This window comes from Malus domestica, chromosome 15 (assembly GCF_042453785.1).
Source record: "Malus domestica chromosome 15, GDT2T_hap1".
In the NCBI taxonomy this organism is placed as follows: domain Eukaryota; kingdom Viridiplantae; phylum Streptophyta; class Magnoliopsida; order Rosales; family Rosaceae; genus Malus; species Malus domestica.
In genome coordinates, this window is record NC_091675.1 from 259,209 (window position 1) to 273,899 (window position 14,691).

General features: G+C 37.5%; 3 protein-coding genes across 6 annotated transcripts; 2 read left to right on the top strand and 1 right to left on the bottom strand.

Moving 5' to 3' along the window:
• Nucleotides 1–29: 29 nt before the first annotated feature.
• LOC103450550 (neutral ceramidase 2-like) lies at nucleotides 30–822 on the bottom strand. Its single transcript, XM_008389918.1, has 2 exons — nucleotides 691–822; nucleotides 30–407 (listed from the first exon to the last, which is right to left on the bottom strand). The coding sequence occupies exons 1-2, from the start codon at nucleotides 820–822 to the stop codon at nucleotides 30–32; spliced, it is 510 nt and encodes a 169-aa protein (XP_008388140.1).
• Nucleotides 823–2,421: 1,599 nt separating this feature from the next.
• LOC103450331 (ubiquitin-like domain-containing protein CIP73) lies at nucleotides 2,422–9,082 on the top strand. Of its 4 annotated transcripts, none has more exons than XM_008389661.4 (18): nucleotides 2,422–2,720; nucleotides 3,080–3,262; nucleotides 3,459–3,576; nucleotides 3,864–3,962; nucleotides 4,071–4,186; nucleotides 4,326–4,409; nucleotides 4,606–4,785; nucleotides 4,871–4,940; nucleotides 5,016–5,170; nucleotides 5,747–5,911; nucleotides 6,003–6,074; nucleotides 6,382–6,502; nucleotides 6,605–6,871; nucleotides 6,953–7,089; nucleotides 7,207–7,398; nucleotides 7,667–8,290; nucleotides 8,460–8,615; nucleotides 8,706–9,082. In XM_008389661.4, the coding sequence occupies exons 2-18, from the start codon at nucleotides 3,134–3,136 to the stop codon at nucleotides 8,775–8,777; spliced, it is 2,757 nt and encodes a 918-aa protein (XP_008387883.1). In that variant the 5' UTR covers nucleotides 2,422–2,720; nucleotides 3,080–3,133; the 3' UTR covers nucleotides 8,778–9,082. The 4 variants fall into 4 exon arrangements, with proteins under 4 accessions (XP_008387883.1, XP_008387885.1, XP_008387884.1 ...); XM_008389663.4 differs by having other exon boundaries at nucleotides 4,368–4,409; XM_008389662.4 differs by having other exon boundaries at nucleotides 2,425–2,720; nucleotides 3,084–3,262.
• Nucleotides 9,083–9,238: 156 nt separating this feature from the next.
• LOC103450332 (cytoplasmic tRNA 2-thiolation protein 1-like) lies at nucleotides 9,239–11,947 on the top strand. Its single transcript, XM_070814163.1, has 10 exons — nucleotides 9,239–9,516; nucleotides 9,587–9,701; nucleotides 9,842–9,984; nucleotides 10,086–10,205; nucleotides 10,526–10,636; nucleotides 10,722–10,816; nucleotides 10,934–10,974; nucleotides 11,101–11,167; nucleotides 11,315–11,426; nucleotides 11,556–11,947. Exons 1-10 carry the CDS (start codon nucleotides 9,412–9,414, stop codon nucleotides 11,718–11,720), a joined length of 1,074 nt encoding a protein of 357 aa, XP_070670264.1. The 5' UTR covers nucleotides 9,239–9,411; the 3' UTR covers nucleotides 11,721–11,947.
• Nucleotides 11,948–14,691: the final 2,744 nt, after the last annotated feature.

Here is a 14,691-nt window from a genome sequence, read left to right on the forward strand (position 1 = left end):
CACATGAAAGAAAAATACTAAATAAACATTTAAGACACTGCAAAACCACTAGATGCGCCAGTGAAGCAGGTGTTGGGGGAATCCTTGGTTTCCTTTGCTGAACCAAAATGCCTTAGCCTGTGAACCCCCGAATTTGCATCCCTCGGTATTTCCCCTTCTATGGTTGCTGTGCCATATAAGCTACCGGTATCTACATTCCACTTGAAAAACAGGGAGAAATCATCATCGTCGTAAACAGGAACCCAGTGTTTTCCTTGAAGCATCTCTACCACTGCATATGTCCCTTCCGTCAATAAGTCATATCTTGGGTTAGCACTCCAAACCGTGGCAGTTGGTCGATCTCCCTTTTTGAATGATCCACTTTTGGGTAAGTTGATATCCTCTTTAATAACCCCGAAAGTTTGTATCTGGGGGAGGTGAGTCTCCAGAACAACCAACTAAGAGCCTGAGTTGTACAGAGGAAAGATGTGGTGGTAAGGGACCTTAAGGAAGGCCTTTGTCTCCCTTTGCCATCGCTTTGGCTAATTTCTCGAATTCTTGAATGTAAGATGATAATGTGTGAGGACCATAGAGAGTGGAAGCTAGATTTAGGTAAGTCTCATGCCAAACGTGTTAAAGAATAAATTTCGCTTATGGGTTGAGTATGTACCTCATATCTTTGTTGTGTGTGTTAGGAAGACCTGCTATTACAATGTGAGTACCCTCGTCAAATTCACCATTGCTGTTACTTATAAGGGTCTCCTTGACTGCTTCCCTTAGCCGCCAACTGGCCATTGTGGTGAATTCTGCAAGAATCGGTAGCTTAGAGATTGTTAAATCCATTCGTACTGGTGTCAAGAGCAGGCCTTATGGTGAGTGCTCATGGTGGCTGTTTGTCTCATAGTATATGTCACTTGTGAGGGGTTTTAGTTTTTAGATTGATTTACGCAGTAAGGTGTAAACGAATCTCAGTGATGTTGGAATGGGACTGCCTTTGTGTTTTGGTAAAGAATTTGTCAGTGCGCATGCGATGGACATAGGTATGAGTTGTGAATTGTAAAAGAGGACTAATCTCCAGGGACAGAAAGTATGATCAGCTTCCCAACCTGAGCATTTGAATAGGAACGGTTGCAGGCTGCATTTGATCCCTAAGGTTACAATAGTTAAAAGAGAATTTTCTCTCAACTCAGTAATTCTAAATATATGTACGAAATGGAGTTCAACTCTCCTAGGGTCCTCATTTGAGGATTGTGAGTAGGGATGGGCAAATACCCATTGGTTATGGGTAATCGTGGTTACCCGCCTATTTAGATTAAACGGTTACGGTTATGGATAACCGTTTAGATAAATAAACGGTTATGGGTATAACCATTTACCCGTGAAATTTAAATAGGCGGTTATGGGTATTAACCGTGGTTATAAACGGCTAACTGTTTACCCATTTATTTTATATATGTAAAACTAACACAAATCATGTTCTCGATCCAATAATACTTAGCACCCAATAAATTAGCAAGGAATTCATCGGTCATTCTCTCAATAACACAACTACAGGAATGATGATTCTCATCATCAAGGAATTGGCCAAATTAATTTAAATTCTTTGCGAGTAACCGTGAAATTGAAAGAAATGCTTTGACAGAAATGTCTTCTAAACAATTTTTGTAACCCAATAATACCTAGCAAATATTATATTTACCTTCATTGGTAACAGTTAAAAATATCGTCCCTAAACTATTATTTCAATTATTGGAATGGTATAAGGACTTAAAAAAAATTAAAATATGGAAATGTATGATGAATGTACCTATAACGGTGTTTAATTGTCCGAAAAAAAAATTATGACATTTTTTTTTAATTTTCAAGTTGTTAAAAAACATGTAGACGGGTGAAAAAAGGGTAATGGTAAAAAAAAAAGATAAACGAGTTAAAAAGGATAAATGGGTAAACGTGTATTAAACGGTTACGGTTAAATGGGTATGCGGTTATGGGTATGGTTAACCGTTTATAAACGGTTATGGGTATGTGTATAACCGTTTAGACAATTACCCAATGAGTAAACGGTTATGGGTAAATTAACTGCAGTTACCCGACCGCCATAACTATTGCCTATCCCTAATTGTGAGAATCATATGCTACAAAATTATATTAGTTTAGATAGTTGACAAAGAACAAAATAAGTTTTCTAATGGTTTATAAATTTTAGGGAACTTTAACGAAAAGCACACGGTACTGTTCACTTTAACGAAAAACCACATTTTTACACTAAAAAGTCAATCTTGATACTATTCACTTTACCCTTTATTTTGTCCTTATCATTAAAACTCAAAGTTTTCAAGCCCTTTTCATTAGTTTTCCTTAAATTTTAAGGTAGTTTTGCTTTATTAAATTGTCAATATTTTAAACCTTTAAATTCAAAATGTGAGGAAGAAAGTTGAAGTCAACAAGAAAATTAGCTTTTAAAATTGAAAAAAAAGAAGGAAGAATTGCTTTCTTCAAGTCATTTTAGGATTTTGCTTGCTATAAAAAAAACATAGTCATTTTAAGTTCTAAATTCCAACAGATTAGTACACACCTTTCGTTAATAGGAACCGGAACTGGAACCTTCCGAAAATTCCCCAAGTTTGCAATTAGGGCTTTTGTATTGTAATTGAAGACCACCGGAACCGGACTTTCCAACGTTGTTGCTTTGCATCAGCCAGTTGAGGCTTGCGATCGCCGTAGGATTGAACGATTATCGGGTATGTAGATTTGCTTTTTGAAGATCAAATGTTTTGTTTGTTTGTTTGTTTGTTGGAGTTTGGAAATTATATTCTCAGCATGACATATAGCCCGTGATATTCGGCAATTCGGCATTTGAAGGGTCCAATGCAATTCCCAAATCAATTAAATTTCCAGTCTTATAGGGTTTGACTGCAAAACCCTAAATATTTGTTTGCACGTTCAGATTCAGCTCTGTCGAGCAATAGCATCATCCGGGATTCTATTTCGTATTGCAAAATCAGACAATATCTGTTGTATTGCTTGTCGATTCTGCGAATTATGTACTAGGAAGTTTGATGTTTGATGTTGAAAGGAAAAATGATGTATGATTCTACAGGCAGATACTAAGGGTTGGAAACTTGAGGTTACTTTCTAAACCATTTCGACCAGCATGGAAGATCAGCACTCCAACGAAGGCGCCAGTTCTGGCAATGTTGTTGGGGCCACTTCTGATTCAAATCTTGAGATCAATATTAAGACTTTAGACTCACAGATGTACAGTTTTCAAGTTGATAAAAATGTGAGTTCTAGTCTTTGGTCATGTCTTGCGTAATGCTTACTTATATGGGTTTTAGTTTTGTTATTTTTCATATCTAAACCGTGAGCAAACTGCTAGGAACTACATGTTTGTCCCTGCCTTTATCAAGATATGATCCCTTCAAGATCTTATTTATTTTATATACTGAGATGTTTGTACATATACATTTCTCTTTCAGATGCGAGTTTCACTGTTCAAGGAAAAAATAGCTGATCAAACAGGTGTACCAGTCAGTCAGCAGCGGCTGATTTTCAGGGGAAGGGTGTTAAAAGATGACCATCCTCTTTCTGAGTATCGTATCCTACTATTTCGAACATGTATTGTTTACGTTAGATTTATATAGGAATTCTGGTGCGTGTAGTATGTTCACCCAGGCAGAATGCTTGAAATTTGAGTAACTGAATTAGATCTCTACCTGTCATCTGTCAGCTGGGTTGGTTAGTTTATTGTGTCGTCACAATACATATACACAAACCTCTTGTATGACATTTCAATTTTTTTAAGCTTTCAAAATTTTAGGTATTACAGTAGTTATTGTTGATCCCCCACTTAGTTTCTATTGCTATCCCTTAACCTCTTGTAGATTTGGAAAATGGGCACACATTGCACTTAGTTATTAGGCAGCCATCCCAGCCACAACCTTCATCGGGTACAAGTTCTGGCGAGGCACATGTGAATAGTGGTAAATAAGTAATTTGATTTTAGTAGTGTTGGTACTTCTATCTCAGGTTCAGAGTAATTTGTTTTTTGAGCAATGTTGGTGTATAAGCTTCTTGATGTAATTTGGCAGGAAATGATGCTAGTGGTGTTCCTCGTGGTCGCATTGGCCAGATATCTCACAGTGTAGTTCTTGGGACATTTAATGTTGGAGATCAAGGTGAAGGCGCTGTTCCTGATCTTAGTCGGGTTCGTATTTGCTTCTTGTTGTGTTAAAGTAATGGATTTATATATGTGCGTGTGTGTATATATATTATATATATAAATGGGTGAGGAGCCTTAAAGTTGTACTTCCGGAAGCACATTATGCTTTATTCTTTCTTGGTAGCTTATTGGCACGGTTCTGAATTCTATTGGAATTGGCACCCAGGCTACAACTAATGGCACAGGCAACCCACAGTTCACTACTTCGGTGAGCAATGAATGTTTCTTGAAATTACAACCAGATATATTAATATCCTAAGTATTTTTCTCACTTGCAATTGTGGTCCAGATAAAATAAATTGAAACTGCTGTAATCTTGTAAAACTAAAGAAAATGTCATAAGTGTTCATGGGCTAACGTTCCTTAGGAAAAAAGTATAAATTTATTTTGTGGTTTTCCTACAGTCAAACACTCCTGGTCAGCCTCGTAATGGAAATGAAACAGAAGGGTCTCATAATGTCAACGGAGGAGGACATCAAGCACAGTCTGGACAGGCATTTCCTACCCAACCATTCCAAACTTTTCCTCAAGCTGTGCAAACTCCTCTTGCAGCTGCAGCATTTCCTATGCCTTCATTAAATATGGTATTGTTATGGATTTTTGGGCATGTCTTATAAGTGAATTGGACATGTATGCGACTGCTTAATGTTTTTTATGTTTTCTGTCCAGCCAATTCCACACTCTTTGGATACACTCTCCGAGTTCATGAAGAGAATGGAGCAGGGATTATCGCAAAATGGTTAAAAACCAAAAACAGTCTTTTACTATACAGTAAGACATAAGGAATAAGCTAAATTTTTCTGGTTTTATTTAGGTTATCAGCCAAATACATCTGCAACCAATACAGGAGACCCACCTAGGGTGAACTTACCTTCCACTGCACAGGGGATGCCCACACCTGAGGCATTGGGGATTGTTCTTCGTCATGTAGAGCGACTACTCAGCAATCATGCTGTTTCTGCGCTATCTGTAAGACTTCTAAATTTATCTTTCCCTATTGATTATGCTGTTTATGCTATTTTTTTCCAGAGAAACTACCATGGCACCATACACATACAATGATCATTTTCCCTTGAATTAACTGTTTGTCTTGGACTTAAAAAAGTATTTTCTCATTTGGGTTGTAGAAGAAGGGTTCCTTTGCATGCTAGAGCATAACGTATCTTTTATGATTATTAAAGGAATTAAAACTTGCCCTTTGACAAGGATACAAACTTTTTAAGACTTGGATTATTAAAGGGCTTGCTTACCACAGTCATTATTCAATCCGCCCAGCTGATCAGTTCAGTTTGGTGGATTGGATCAATTTCAATAGATTCACGTGTAATATAAAGATTGAAGCTATTGTAAAGTGTTTTGCTCATATCATGTACCAAACATAATTCTCAAAGAAAGTTATTGTTTCCATAATTTCAAATGCTTACCAACTCTCATTTATTAAAATGGAAAGCTTTATCCTGATAAAGAGTCATGACCATTTCATCTTTGTTTACTGCTTGTGTTAACTGATTATGAGTTTAATTTTAATTTACTGCAACTTTGTAGCACATTGCAGGACGATTGGAACAAGATGGAGCATCTTCTGATCCCTCTGTGAGAGGTCAAATTCAGACAGAATCTATACAATTAGGACTTGCAATGCAACATTTAGGTTCTCTTCTTCTTGAGCTTGGCCGAACAATTTGGACCCTTCGTATGGGGCAGTCTCCTGTATGTTCTAGTTTGATCTCAATGTCTTGGTTTAAATCTGTGAATAATAGACTATAGTTGTTTATAATTGTTATGGCAAAAAAATCTACAGGGAGAAGCTGTTGTGAATGCTGGGCCAGCAGTTTACATATCCCCATCAGGACCTAATCCCATAATGGTCCAGGTTTGTTGATGCATTTATTATGAATGTATACATACTATCACATATGGATTAAGCAAGACATGCAAATGAAAACATATAAATTATTTATAGTGAATAAGTCGAGTGAAAATTATTATTACTGGGGACTAATTTTGATAGTATAGTGGAGAAGCAAAGTATGGCCATTAGTTCAATAAGTGGTTGTTTAACTCGGCGTTTTATCTTTTTGTTGGTATATCCATTTTTTGAGCTTTAGTTAATTTTGGTTTAATTATATTGATTTTGTTTAGATGCCAACCAAGCCCCGCAAATAATGTTTTGTTTGCAGCCTTTCCCTCTTCAAACAAGCTCACTCATTGGTGGTTCTGTACCTCAATCAAACCCTGTGAGTTTTGGTCCTGTTGGGATTGGCAGTGCTCCAAGGAATGTAAACATCCATATACATGCTGGTAAGTAAAATTTATTGCTTACTTGAAGCTTTTACCTTTTATGTATCAATGCGAAACACTTTTTACCATCGAGTACCTCACTTGCACAAATTATTTCCGCAGTTGGTGCTAGGGGTAGTAATGGGGAGGGTATCCCATCTGGTTCTAGGGATTCAGGTGGCCGGGTGCTGCCAGTGAGAAATGTAGTCGGTGCCACTATTCCATCCTCCCAAATTGGTGTTTCAGTATCCAATGCGTCACAACCCGGTTCTGGTGTTTCTGTTTCACAGCAGCCTTCTGGCTCCTCACTTTCCTCCATTGTTGCTGAACTTAACTCACATTTTAGAAGTTTTGTTGGCGATACACAAGCAGAAGACACAGTTCAATCAGGTACCTTGCTGTATGTGCTTTGGCTTCTGTGGATATAGATTGTCATTCTAGTTTTCCTAAGCTATTTTGTTCTGTAATCAGGTCAGGATGTGTCCACTGTTCAGAATCCATCTGTTGAACCGCATAATTATGCAGGAAGTGAACCTCCAAGTACTGGCTATGTCGATATAGCTGGTGTGTCACTACCTGGTTGCACATCTGAAAGTGAAGGTCAGAAGGTATGTTTCACACATTCTTGGAATTCCCTTCATTTAGGTTGTTTTATATATTTATTTATTATTTCACTGATGTAATCCGATGCCGAACCGTAATGTGTTAAAGTTCGTAATTCTCAGGATTCAGGAAGTGTTGGTACCTTGAAAAACAATTCAATATTCCCAGTTGGAGGTTCTCTAAGCTCTTCAAGTGGCCAAAACACCGTGGTGAGAGAGGATGAGAGGGGAAATGCTCCACAATCCAGTGAGAAGCAGGCTGAAGGTGCGAAATCTGCTCCACTTGGTTTAGGACTCGGAGTTTTGGAGCGTAAGGTATAATAATTTTGCATCTGTTTCATTGATTTCAGAAAAATCTGTTACGAACCAAATTCCCCCCACCACTTTAGTCTTGATATATCAGCAGTTAATTAAAGTATAAATACTTGGCCACAATATGATGGATGTAGTGCTTGGGGAAGCAATTAAGAGTACATACTATGGGTTTGTTTTTTTTCAGGCTCCTACATATTAAAATAAATAAATGCTTTGCAGTCAACTTTCATTTAGATTGTTACTGAAACTGTATCATTGATCCAATCAGAGACAAGCCAGGCAGCCAAAACCGCTGACCAAGAATGAAGATGGTGGAATAACTAGTTTTCCCATCAATCAGAATCAGCAAGTAATAGGTGGCCAGCAAGTTTTGCAGTCCCTTGCATCTTGTAGTTCTGCTGTAAGTAGGATGAATTCAAGTGATGTGCCGGCAAGACAAACAGTGCCTGCTGTTGAGCAGGTCAGAGATGGTAGAACATTGGGAGGGCAAGGTCCTGTTGGCCAAGTTGATATGGGAAGCATGATGTCTCAGGTTCTGCAGAGTCCAGCCCTGAATGGTCTGTTGGCAGGTGTTTCAGACCAAACGGGAGTGGGTTCTCCCGATATATTGAGGAATATGTTACAGAACTTTACACAGAATCCACAGATGAGGAATGCTGTCAATCAGATTGCTGAACAGGTTGACAGCCAAGATTTGGGAAACTTGTTTGGAGGAGGCCAAGGTGGTGGGATTGATATGTCCAGGATGTTCCAACAAATGATGCCCATTGTAACTCGCGCCCTTGGGGCTGGATCAAATCCCGTCCGGCCATCCTCTGCTTTGGTTCCTGAATCTCGACCACCCCACAATGAGCGAGGTCTCAGTAGAGATGATAATATCCCTAAGTCTGAGGTGTGTATATGGACTTCAAAACTCGTCTATTCGTCAAAGTCTTGGATCGACATTTCACTTTTCTAGGACAGTGATGGTTTTTGTATTTTTGGCCGTAAAGAGTTATGGTTTGTTTTTTAATTGAGCCATAAATTGCAACTAGTAATAGCTCTTTTTCTTCATGCTCTAGATTAATCTCCAAGAAGTGGTTCAGAGGATTGAGAACCTGAATGCACCGGGAGATGTTTTTCATGCTCTAGTTGAGAATTCAGTTCAGCTGTCTGGCAGAGGAAGTGGTCCTCAAGAACTTGTGGATGAGTTGTGCAGGGACGAGCATCTCTCCAGTGTATGTGTTGTATGCTTGACGTTTGTGGGAGGAGCTAGTCTTGAGATTAATCCGTACTGTATTTAAACAGTGTCTTTTCCACTTGTGCAGGAATATGTTGAAATATTACGCAGGGACGTACGGCGACGGCTTGAGGGTGATTCAGGGAAGGACAAGTGCTAGGCGGGCGGGTGGGTGTTGCTATGGATAGTGGATAGTATGTGGCTTCCAACGGGGAGGATCGTGGGTTTACTTGCGTTTTAGACTTGTCATTTGAAATTTGTTTTACAGATTGATCAGAATGTGGATGTAGAAATTAGGATTGGGGGTTTGGTTTGATTTGCTTGGGATGTACCATTTGGTTCGTTGTTGGAACCAACCAGTTTCATAAATTCTTAATTGATTTCTATTTTAAACCCAAAAATCAGCTGTGAATCTGAGTTAATAGATTAGCTGACAGCTTTTTTAGTTTATGTCAGTATTTGGTATGGGCTCCTCTAAACTTTTACGATTATTGAATTACGAATTTTAATTTTTCTTGTGAATGTGACATTTGGTTGACGTATAAAAGTTGTTTATGTTTCAATAACGATCAGTATATGTACTGAGGAATAGTAGCATACCAAAGTGAAGGGCAGCTTCGTAAATATGTACAGATGCCAAAATTGTTCGTTTGTTTTCGAACGTAAAGAAAGAGAGGCGAGCAGAACACAACTATTCTCCTATTCAATATTTGAGTGGCAATCGGAAACAATAACCGGGAACATTCCTCGATCGCTCGCAGCTCCTGAGCTTCCACCAAGTGTCTTCACGTTCAATGGAGTCGTCAGCCGACGGCAAGCCGAAGAAGGCGGGGGGCCGCCAGTGCTGCATCTGTCATGAGAGACGGGCCGCCCTCAAGAGACCCAAAACCCTAGAGCAGGTACTTTCTCCTACTGGTTTGCAGGGAGTAAAACCCTAGAATTGAATTGAATCGTTTATTGTTTGTGAAGATTTGCAGGGAATGTTTCTACGAGGTGTTTGAGGAGGAGATTCATCAGGTCATCGTCGAAAACCAGTTATTTAAGCCTGGTGAGCGCATTGCCCTCGGTGCCTCCGGCGGCAAACGTAAATTAATTAATCAAGCCGTGCTTCCAGTGCTAGTGAGTGGTGATAAATTATAATGCCGTTTGGATTGTGAAAGTTATGTTATGTGGACCTTTAACTTCTTTCTGCTCATTGCCTTTTGTGTTATTTGCTGCCTTCAGATTCCACTGTCCTCGCTTATGTATTATCCGAATTGAATAGGCGGCACAATTACGGTTTGGATCTCTTCCTCTTGTCAGTCGATGAGGGCATTACTGGCTACAGGGACGATTCTCTTGAAACCGTCAAAAGAAATGAAATCCAGGTTAAGTGAATTTCGACTATGAATTTTCGGTCATGTCTAATGCTTTGTGTTTCTCTCTTTTTAAGCGTTAATTGACTCTCGTTTGGAATCTCTACTTTCAGTATGGATTGCCGCTGAAAATAGTCTCCTACAAGGATTTGTATGGGTGGACCATGGATGAAATAGTAAAGATGATAGGTCTCAAGAACAATTGCACCTTCTGTGGTGTTTTTTGTCGTCAGGTATTTGGCTGTCTTGGAAATTGGCTGTTTTTCATTTTCTAGGCATCTTGTATAGATGTGTTTAGACATGAATACGGCGTTCAGATTTTTTGACAAAATATGTTATTTCCACAGAAACTTATGCTGCTTGTTACTTAGTTATGAATGAATAATTTAAGCACTAAAACTGGTCATTACAACTTTATGCTGATAACAGCTACAAACGCTGGCATTTGTGAGCTTTTTCTTTCTTTAAGCATGGAAGCATGATCGAATTCTATTGGTTGTGAGAGATTATAAGGAACAATTCAACTTAATGGATATATCTATTTACCTCTCAGGCCCTTGATCGTGGTGCTGCACTGTTGAAGGTAGACAAGCTAGCTACTGGACATAATGCAGATGATATTGCTGAAACAGTTCTTTTGAACTTATTAAGAGGTGACATTGCAAGATAATTCGTAGTTCATCTTCCATCAAGGTTTTTTTTTCCTCAGTTTGTTTGTATGTTGAACTGAATTTATGGTTTTGTTTTGCAGATTAAGTAGATGCACTTCAATTGTCACTGGTGAAGACGGGCCAATTCCAAGATGCAAACCTTTTAAATACACCTATGAGAAGGAGATTGTTATATATCCTTGCTGCTGAAATATTCAATACTCTGATTTTTTTGTTCTCTTCCTTTCATCTCTGTTATTCATCTTAACGTTGAGTTGGAATTCTTTGCAAAGCCTTAACTAATTTTGCACGTATGCATATTTCAAGAGGCTGGATTACTTCTCCACAGAATGTAATTTATCTTTCCTCTCAAGTCTTCCTCGGTTATTTTCCCTCCGCTCAACCACCATTTGCACTATATTTGTATGTTTAATGCTTTTACCATTAGATCTCAGAAGACATTTTTGTGAAATTGCAGGCATTTATTCACCCAATGCATATCGTGGTTTTGCTCGTGAATTCATCAAGGATTTAGAAAGAATCAGGTTAAGTGCCTTGCTGAGAGAATGTTTCACCGGTTGGCGTTGTAGTTTTCAGTTTTCACAAAAAAAAAAAACTTATTATATTACATTTTCAGTATGCACATTCTGTACTCCTAGTTTGACGTTTTACTGGACTTCTTTCAACTGAAGACCTAGGGCTATACTTGACCTCATCAAATCAGGGGAAAATTTCAGAATTTCAACTTGTACAAAAATGCCAGAACAGGGGACATGTGAACGGTGCGGTTACATTTCCAGCCAGGTAAGTTTGTTACCTTAGTATACGTGACGTGGTTGAGATATCTGAATAATGTTACGCATACTTATTTGCTTTCGTTACTTGGGTAGAGTTTGGTTAGAGAATCTGAACATTTGTTGTTTTATTGTGCAGAAATGGTGCAAGGCTTGTGTTTTGCTAGAGGGGCTGAATAAGGGTTTGCCAAAGCTGGGAATTGGCCGGAGTCGAGGACTTAATAACGATGGGAAGAATGATACGAAGGAAAGAAATGGAACAAAAAGTATTGAAAGCAAGCAATGTGGAAGTTTGGATTTCTGATTAAACCTGCAGGCTATATGGTATAAAATCATGATTGACAATAATGGTAAAGCTAGGTTAGGATATTCTTTGCAAATCTTGTAATGATTTGGTTTTATCGGGTAATTACTTGTTTACGTTTCCTCATCTGTAGCTTAGTTGGCATGTTTACCCTACGGATACGATTAAATTGTATAACTTCCAATTTTGTCACAAGATTTTCATCAATAAAACAAATTAGTTTTCTAGATCGAGTGGGCAATGGAGCATTACTTGTAAGAGAAGTTCTGTTATGATACGGAAAATTTTGAAAATATCAGCTGCCTCACCACACCAGGCTCACCTTCTGATCTCGTTCACAATACTTCGTATAAAGGAAACGACACATGTTATTTTGTTATATGAACGACACATGTTATTTTGTGGTAGGGAACAATATGTTTTTGAACGAACGATAATATCTAAGATCTCTTACTTACAAGTGACGAAAAATATCACTAGACTACATCTCACTTACAAGTTACGAAAAAGTACCACTAGACCATTGTTATAAGTGGCGAAACGACATGTTTAAACCTTATTCTCACGCACGATGTACGATAAAATGTTAGAATGTGAGAATTCCTATGATCCTCACAAAGAAAATCCGGAGAAAATCCTCGTCCATGTTAGTAATAGAGTGGTGTCATCATAATTGAATTTTTGAGAATTGGTCAGTTAAATTGTAGTGCAAGTAAGGAACTTTTGTAGCCTTCACACTTCCATTCCATTTTTCATGTGAGAGAGAATGAGAGAGATTAGGGATATTAGGTTGTGGGTTGATTGAGATTTGAGAGCAATGTTTGTTTGCATATCGTATTACTTTTTGTGGGCCTGAGCCTGACTGACTACATGATTATGAGTCCAACAAAAGTTATAAATCCTTTTTGGAATAAATGTTTTTGTGGAACAGCTGTCTTGTGTTGTTGCGTTACTATACTACTAGTGTTGATTTGGTGTTTTTTTTGTGGTTGTATGGTTTGAAACTTTGAGTTCAACATGCCCACTGATCACTGTTAATGGGACCCCCAGCAAAGCAAACAAACATATTTCAATTAAATTTTTGGGTTTAGGGCCGCATTTGAAAACGAATTTAGAAACTGCGTACGCATGTTTTACGTCGGGGAGTTGCCGTGTTGTGAGCTTTGTGGCGTGGATCCTAAATTTGCTATTTTATTTTGTTTTATCAATAAATTTGCTACTTCAACTATTCTTCTTGTATTGCGGGAAATAAAGAATGAACGCGTGGGCGATCAACTAGCTTCCTATATGATAGGAATTCTGATTTTAGGTATTAGGTTATGAATTTTAATGTACAACTCGCACTTGTTATTTTATCTTTGGTCGGACTTTCTTGCATGTTTATTTATGCTATGACAATATAAATCAATAAACAGTAACTTAATTGGTAGTTAGTTAGAAAATGGTTATTCAAATACGAAAGTTATGCTACTACGGTTATCCACTCATTTTAAAAGTCAAAAAAACTCACAGAGGCAAATGTTGTTAACTTGAGCTACAACATTTTGGGACATTCTAGGAGCAAAAAGAGAGGGTAAAATGTGGTTGAAATAAAAGGCCGGTATAGTGTCATTCCATTCTCACGCGACGTGAATGTAGCTGGCAAACAAAAAAGTCTGAATTCAGTTAACTTGAAAAATAAAGACTTGCCAAATTTCACATGCTTGCTTTTATTCCACGGATATTCTATTACCATACTCCATTTATGTCAAAATAACTAGAAAAGAAAGAAAGAAACGTGAACAAAGTGATTTTTTGGTGGACATTCAAATTATGTATAACTACTGTTCTAACATACTAAAGTAATTTGGAATAAGAACAATTAATTGTAACATTATGTGGTTTAAAAAATACGATCTAAAAAAAAAAAGACCATATTTTGATTTATAAAATTTAATTTAGAAATTAATCTATCAAACATTACTCATACAAAAGATGTGTGCAAATGTGTAAATCATGACATGCAAAAGATGCCGCTATATCTGTTGAAAATTACAATTATAGAATGTAGAGGTAACGTTTGAGATTCACGAGAGCATTGACTGTAGGGATGGCAACGGTTCGGTTTGGGGACAGAAATGTTATATCCATCCCCATAATCACGAAAATTAATTATATTAATAACCACAAATTAACCATCGGGCATTATCTATAACCATATCCACCGGGTAAATCCGTTATCGGTTATATCCATTTTCGTCAAAAAAAAAAAATTATATCCATCCAATTCACGCATTGTAAATTTTAGTAGATACTAATTTCGTCATTAAATAGCAACATCCAATTATAAAAAACATAACAATGTATTTGAAGTTGTTCGTGATAACATGCACCAATTTATTGACAGTGAGACTCTTGAAGAGAGATGAATTTGATAAACTTGTAACATTTGATAATTAATATATAAAACGATTTAATGAATTAATTTGGTTCAGTATAACAATAAGAGTATTGAATTGATGAGGTTGTTGGTATGCCCCATGCATGATGTTTGGTGCATAATAAATATAGTATATGGTTTGATGCATGCATAATGAATTAGTACAGGGAGGGTTCGGTAAATTGAATAAAATTATATTATATTAGTGTTAGATTCGGGAACAGATATGGATTAAGAACCCTTATAATCATATCCAAAACTATAACCGAATAAAATTCATAATTTTTCCCCATATCCATACCATACCCGAATTTTCATATCCAAATCTAATCTATTCGGACTGTTATCGGGTTTAAGTCATCTCTAATTGACCGTGATATATGCTTTTTTTTATTATTTTAAAGTGAAGTTTTGGTTTGGATTAGACATTAATTATTAAATTAAAAGTATATGGCCAATGGCAAATCAGAGTTGACTGGAAAATGGTTGAGTTGACTAATGAGTCACGAGGGCTGGGTGAGTGAGGGCGAGAGATTTTTTAATCTGGCCGTC

What these genes read in the sequence shown, in the direction of transcription:
- LOC103450550 (XM_008389918.1), bottom strand. Translation starts at nt 822, where the DNA reads ATGGATTTAACAATCTCTAAGCTACCGATTCTTGCAGAATTCACCACA. An exon ending in TTGACGAGGGTACTCACATT is followed by an intron (nt 408 to 690) that starts GTAATAGCAGGT and finishes CACCTCCCCCAG; the next exon opens with ATACAAACTTTCGGGGTTAT.
- LOC103450331 (XM_008389661.4), top strand. Translation starts at nt 3,134, where the DNA reads ATGGAAGATCAGCACTCCAACGAAGGCGCCAGTTCTGGCAATGTTGTT. An exon ending in CCATCCTCTTTCTGAGTATC is followed by an intron (nt 3,577 to 3,863) that starts GTATCCTACTAT and finishes AACCTCTTGTAG; the next exon opens with ATTTGGAAAATGGGCACACA. An exon ending in ACCCACAGTTCACTACTTCG is followed by an intron (nt 4,410 to 4,605) that starts GTGAGCAATGAA and finishes GTTTTCCTACAG; the next exon opens with TCAAACACTCCTGGTCAGCC.
- LOC103450332 (XM_070814163.1), top strand. Translation starts at nt 9,412, where the DNA reads ATGGAGTCGTCAGCCGACGGCAAGCCGAAGAAGGCGGGGGGCCGCCAG. An exon ending in TATTAAGAGGTGACATTGCA is followed by an intron (nt 10,637 to 10,721) that starts AGATAATTCGTA and finishes GTTTTGTTTTGC; the next exon opens with AGATTAAGTAGATGCACTTC. An exon ending in AAGGATTTAGAAAGAATCAG is followed by an intron (nt 11,168 to 11,314) that starts GTTAAGTGCCTT and finishes TTTCAACTGAAG; the next exon opens with ACCTAGGGCTATACTTGACC.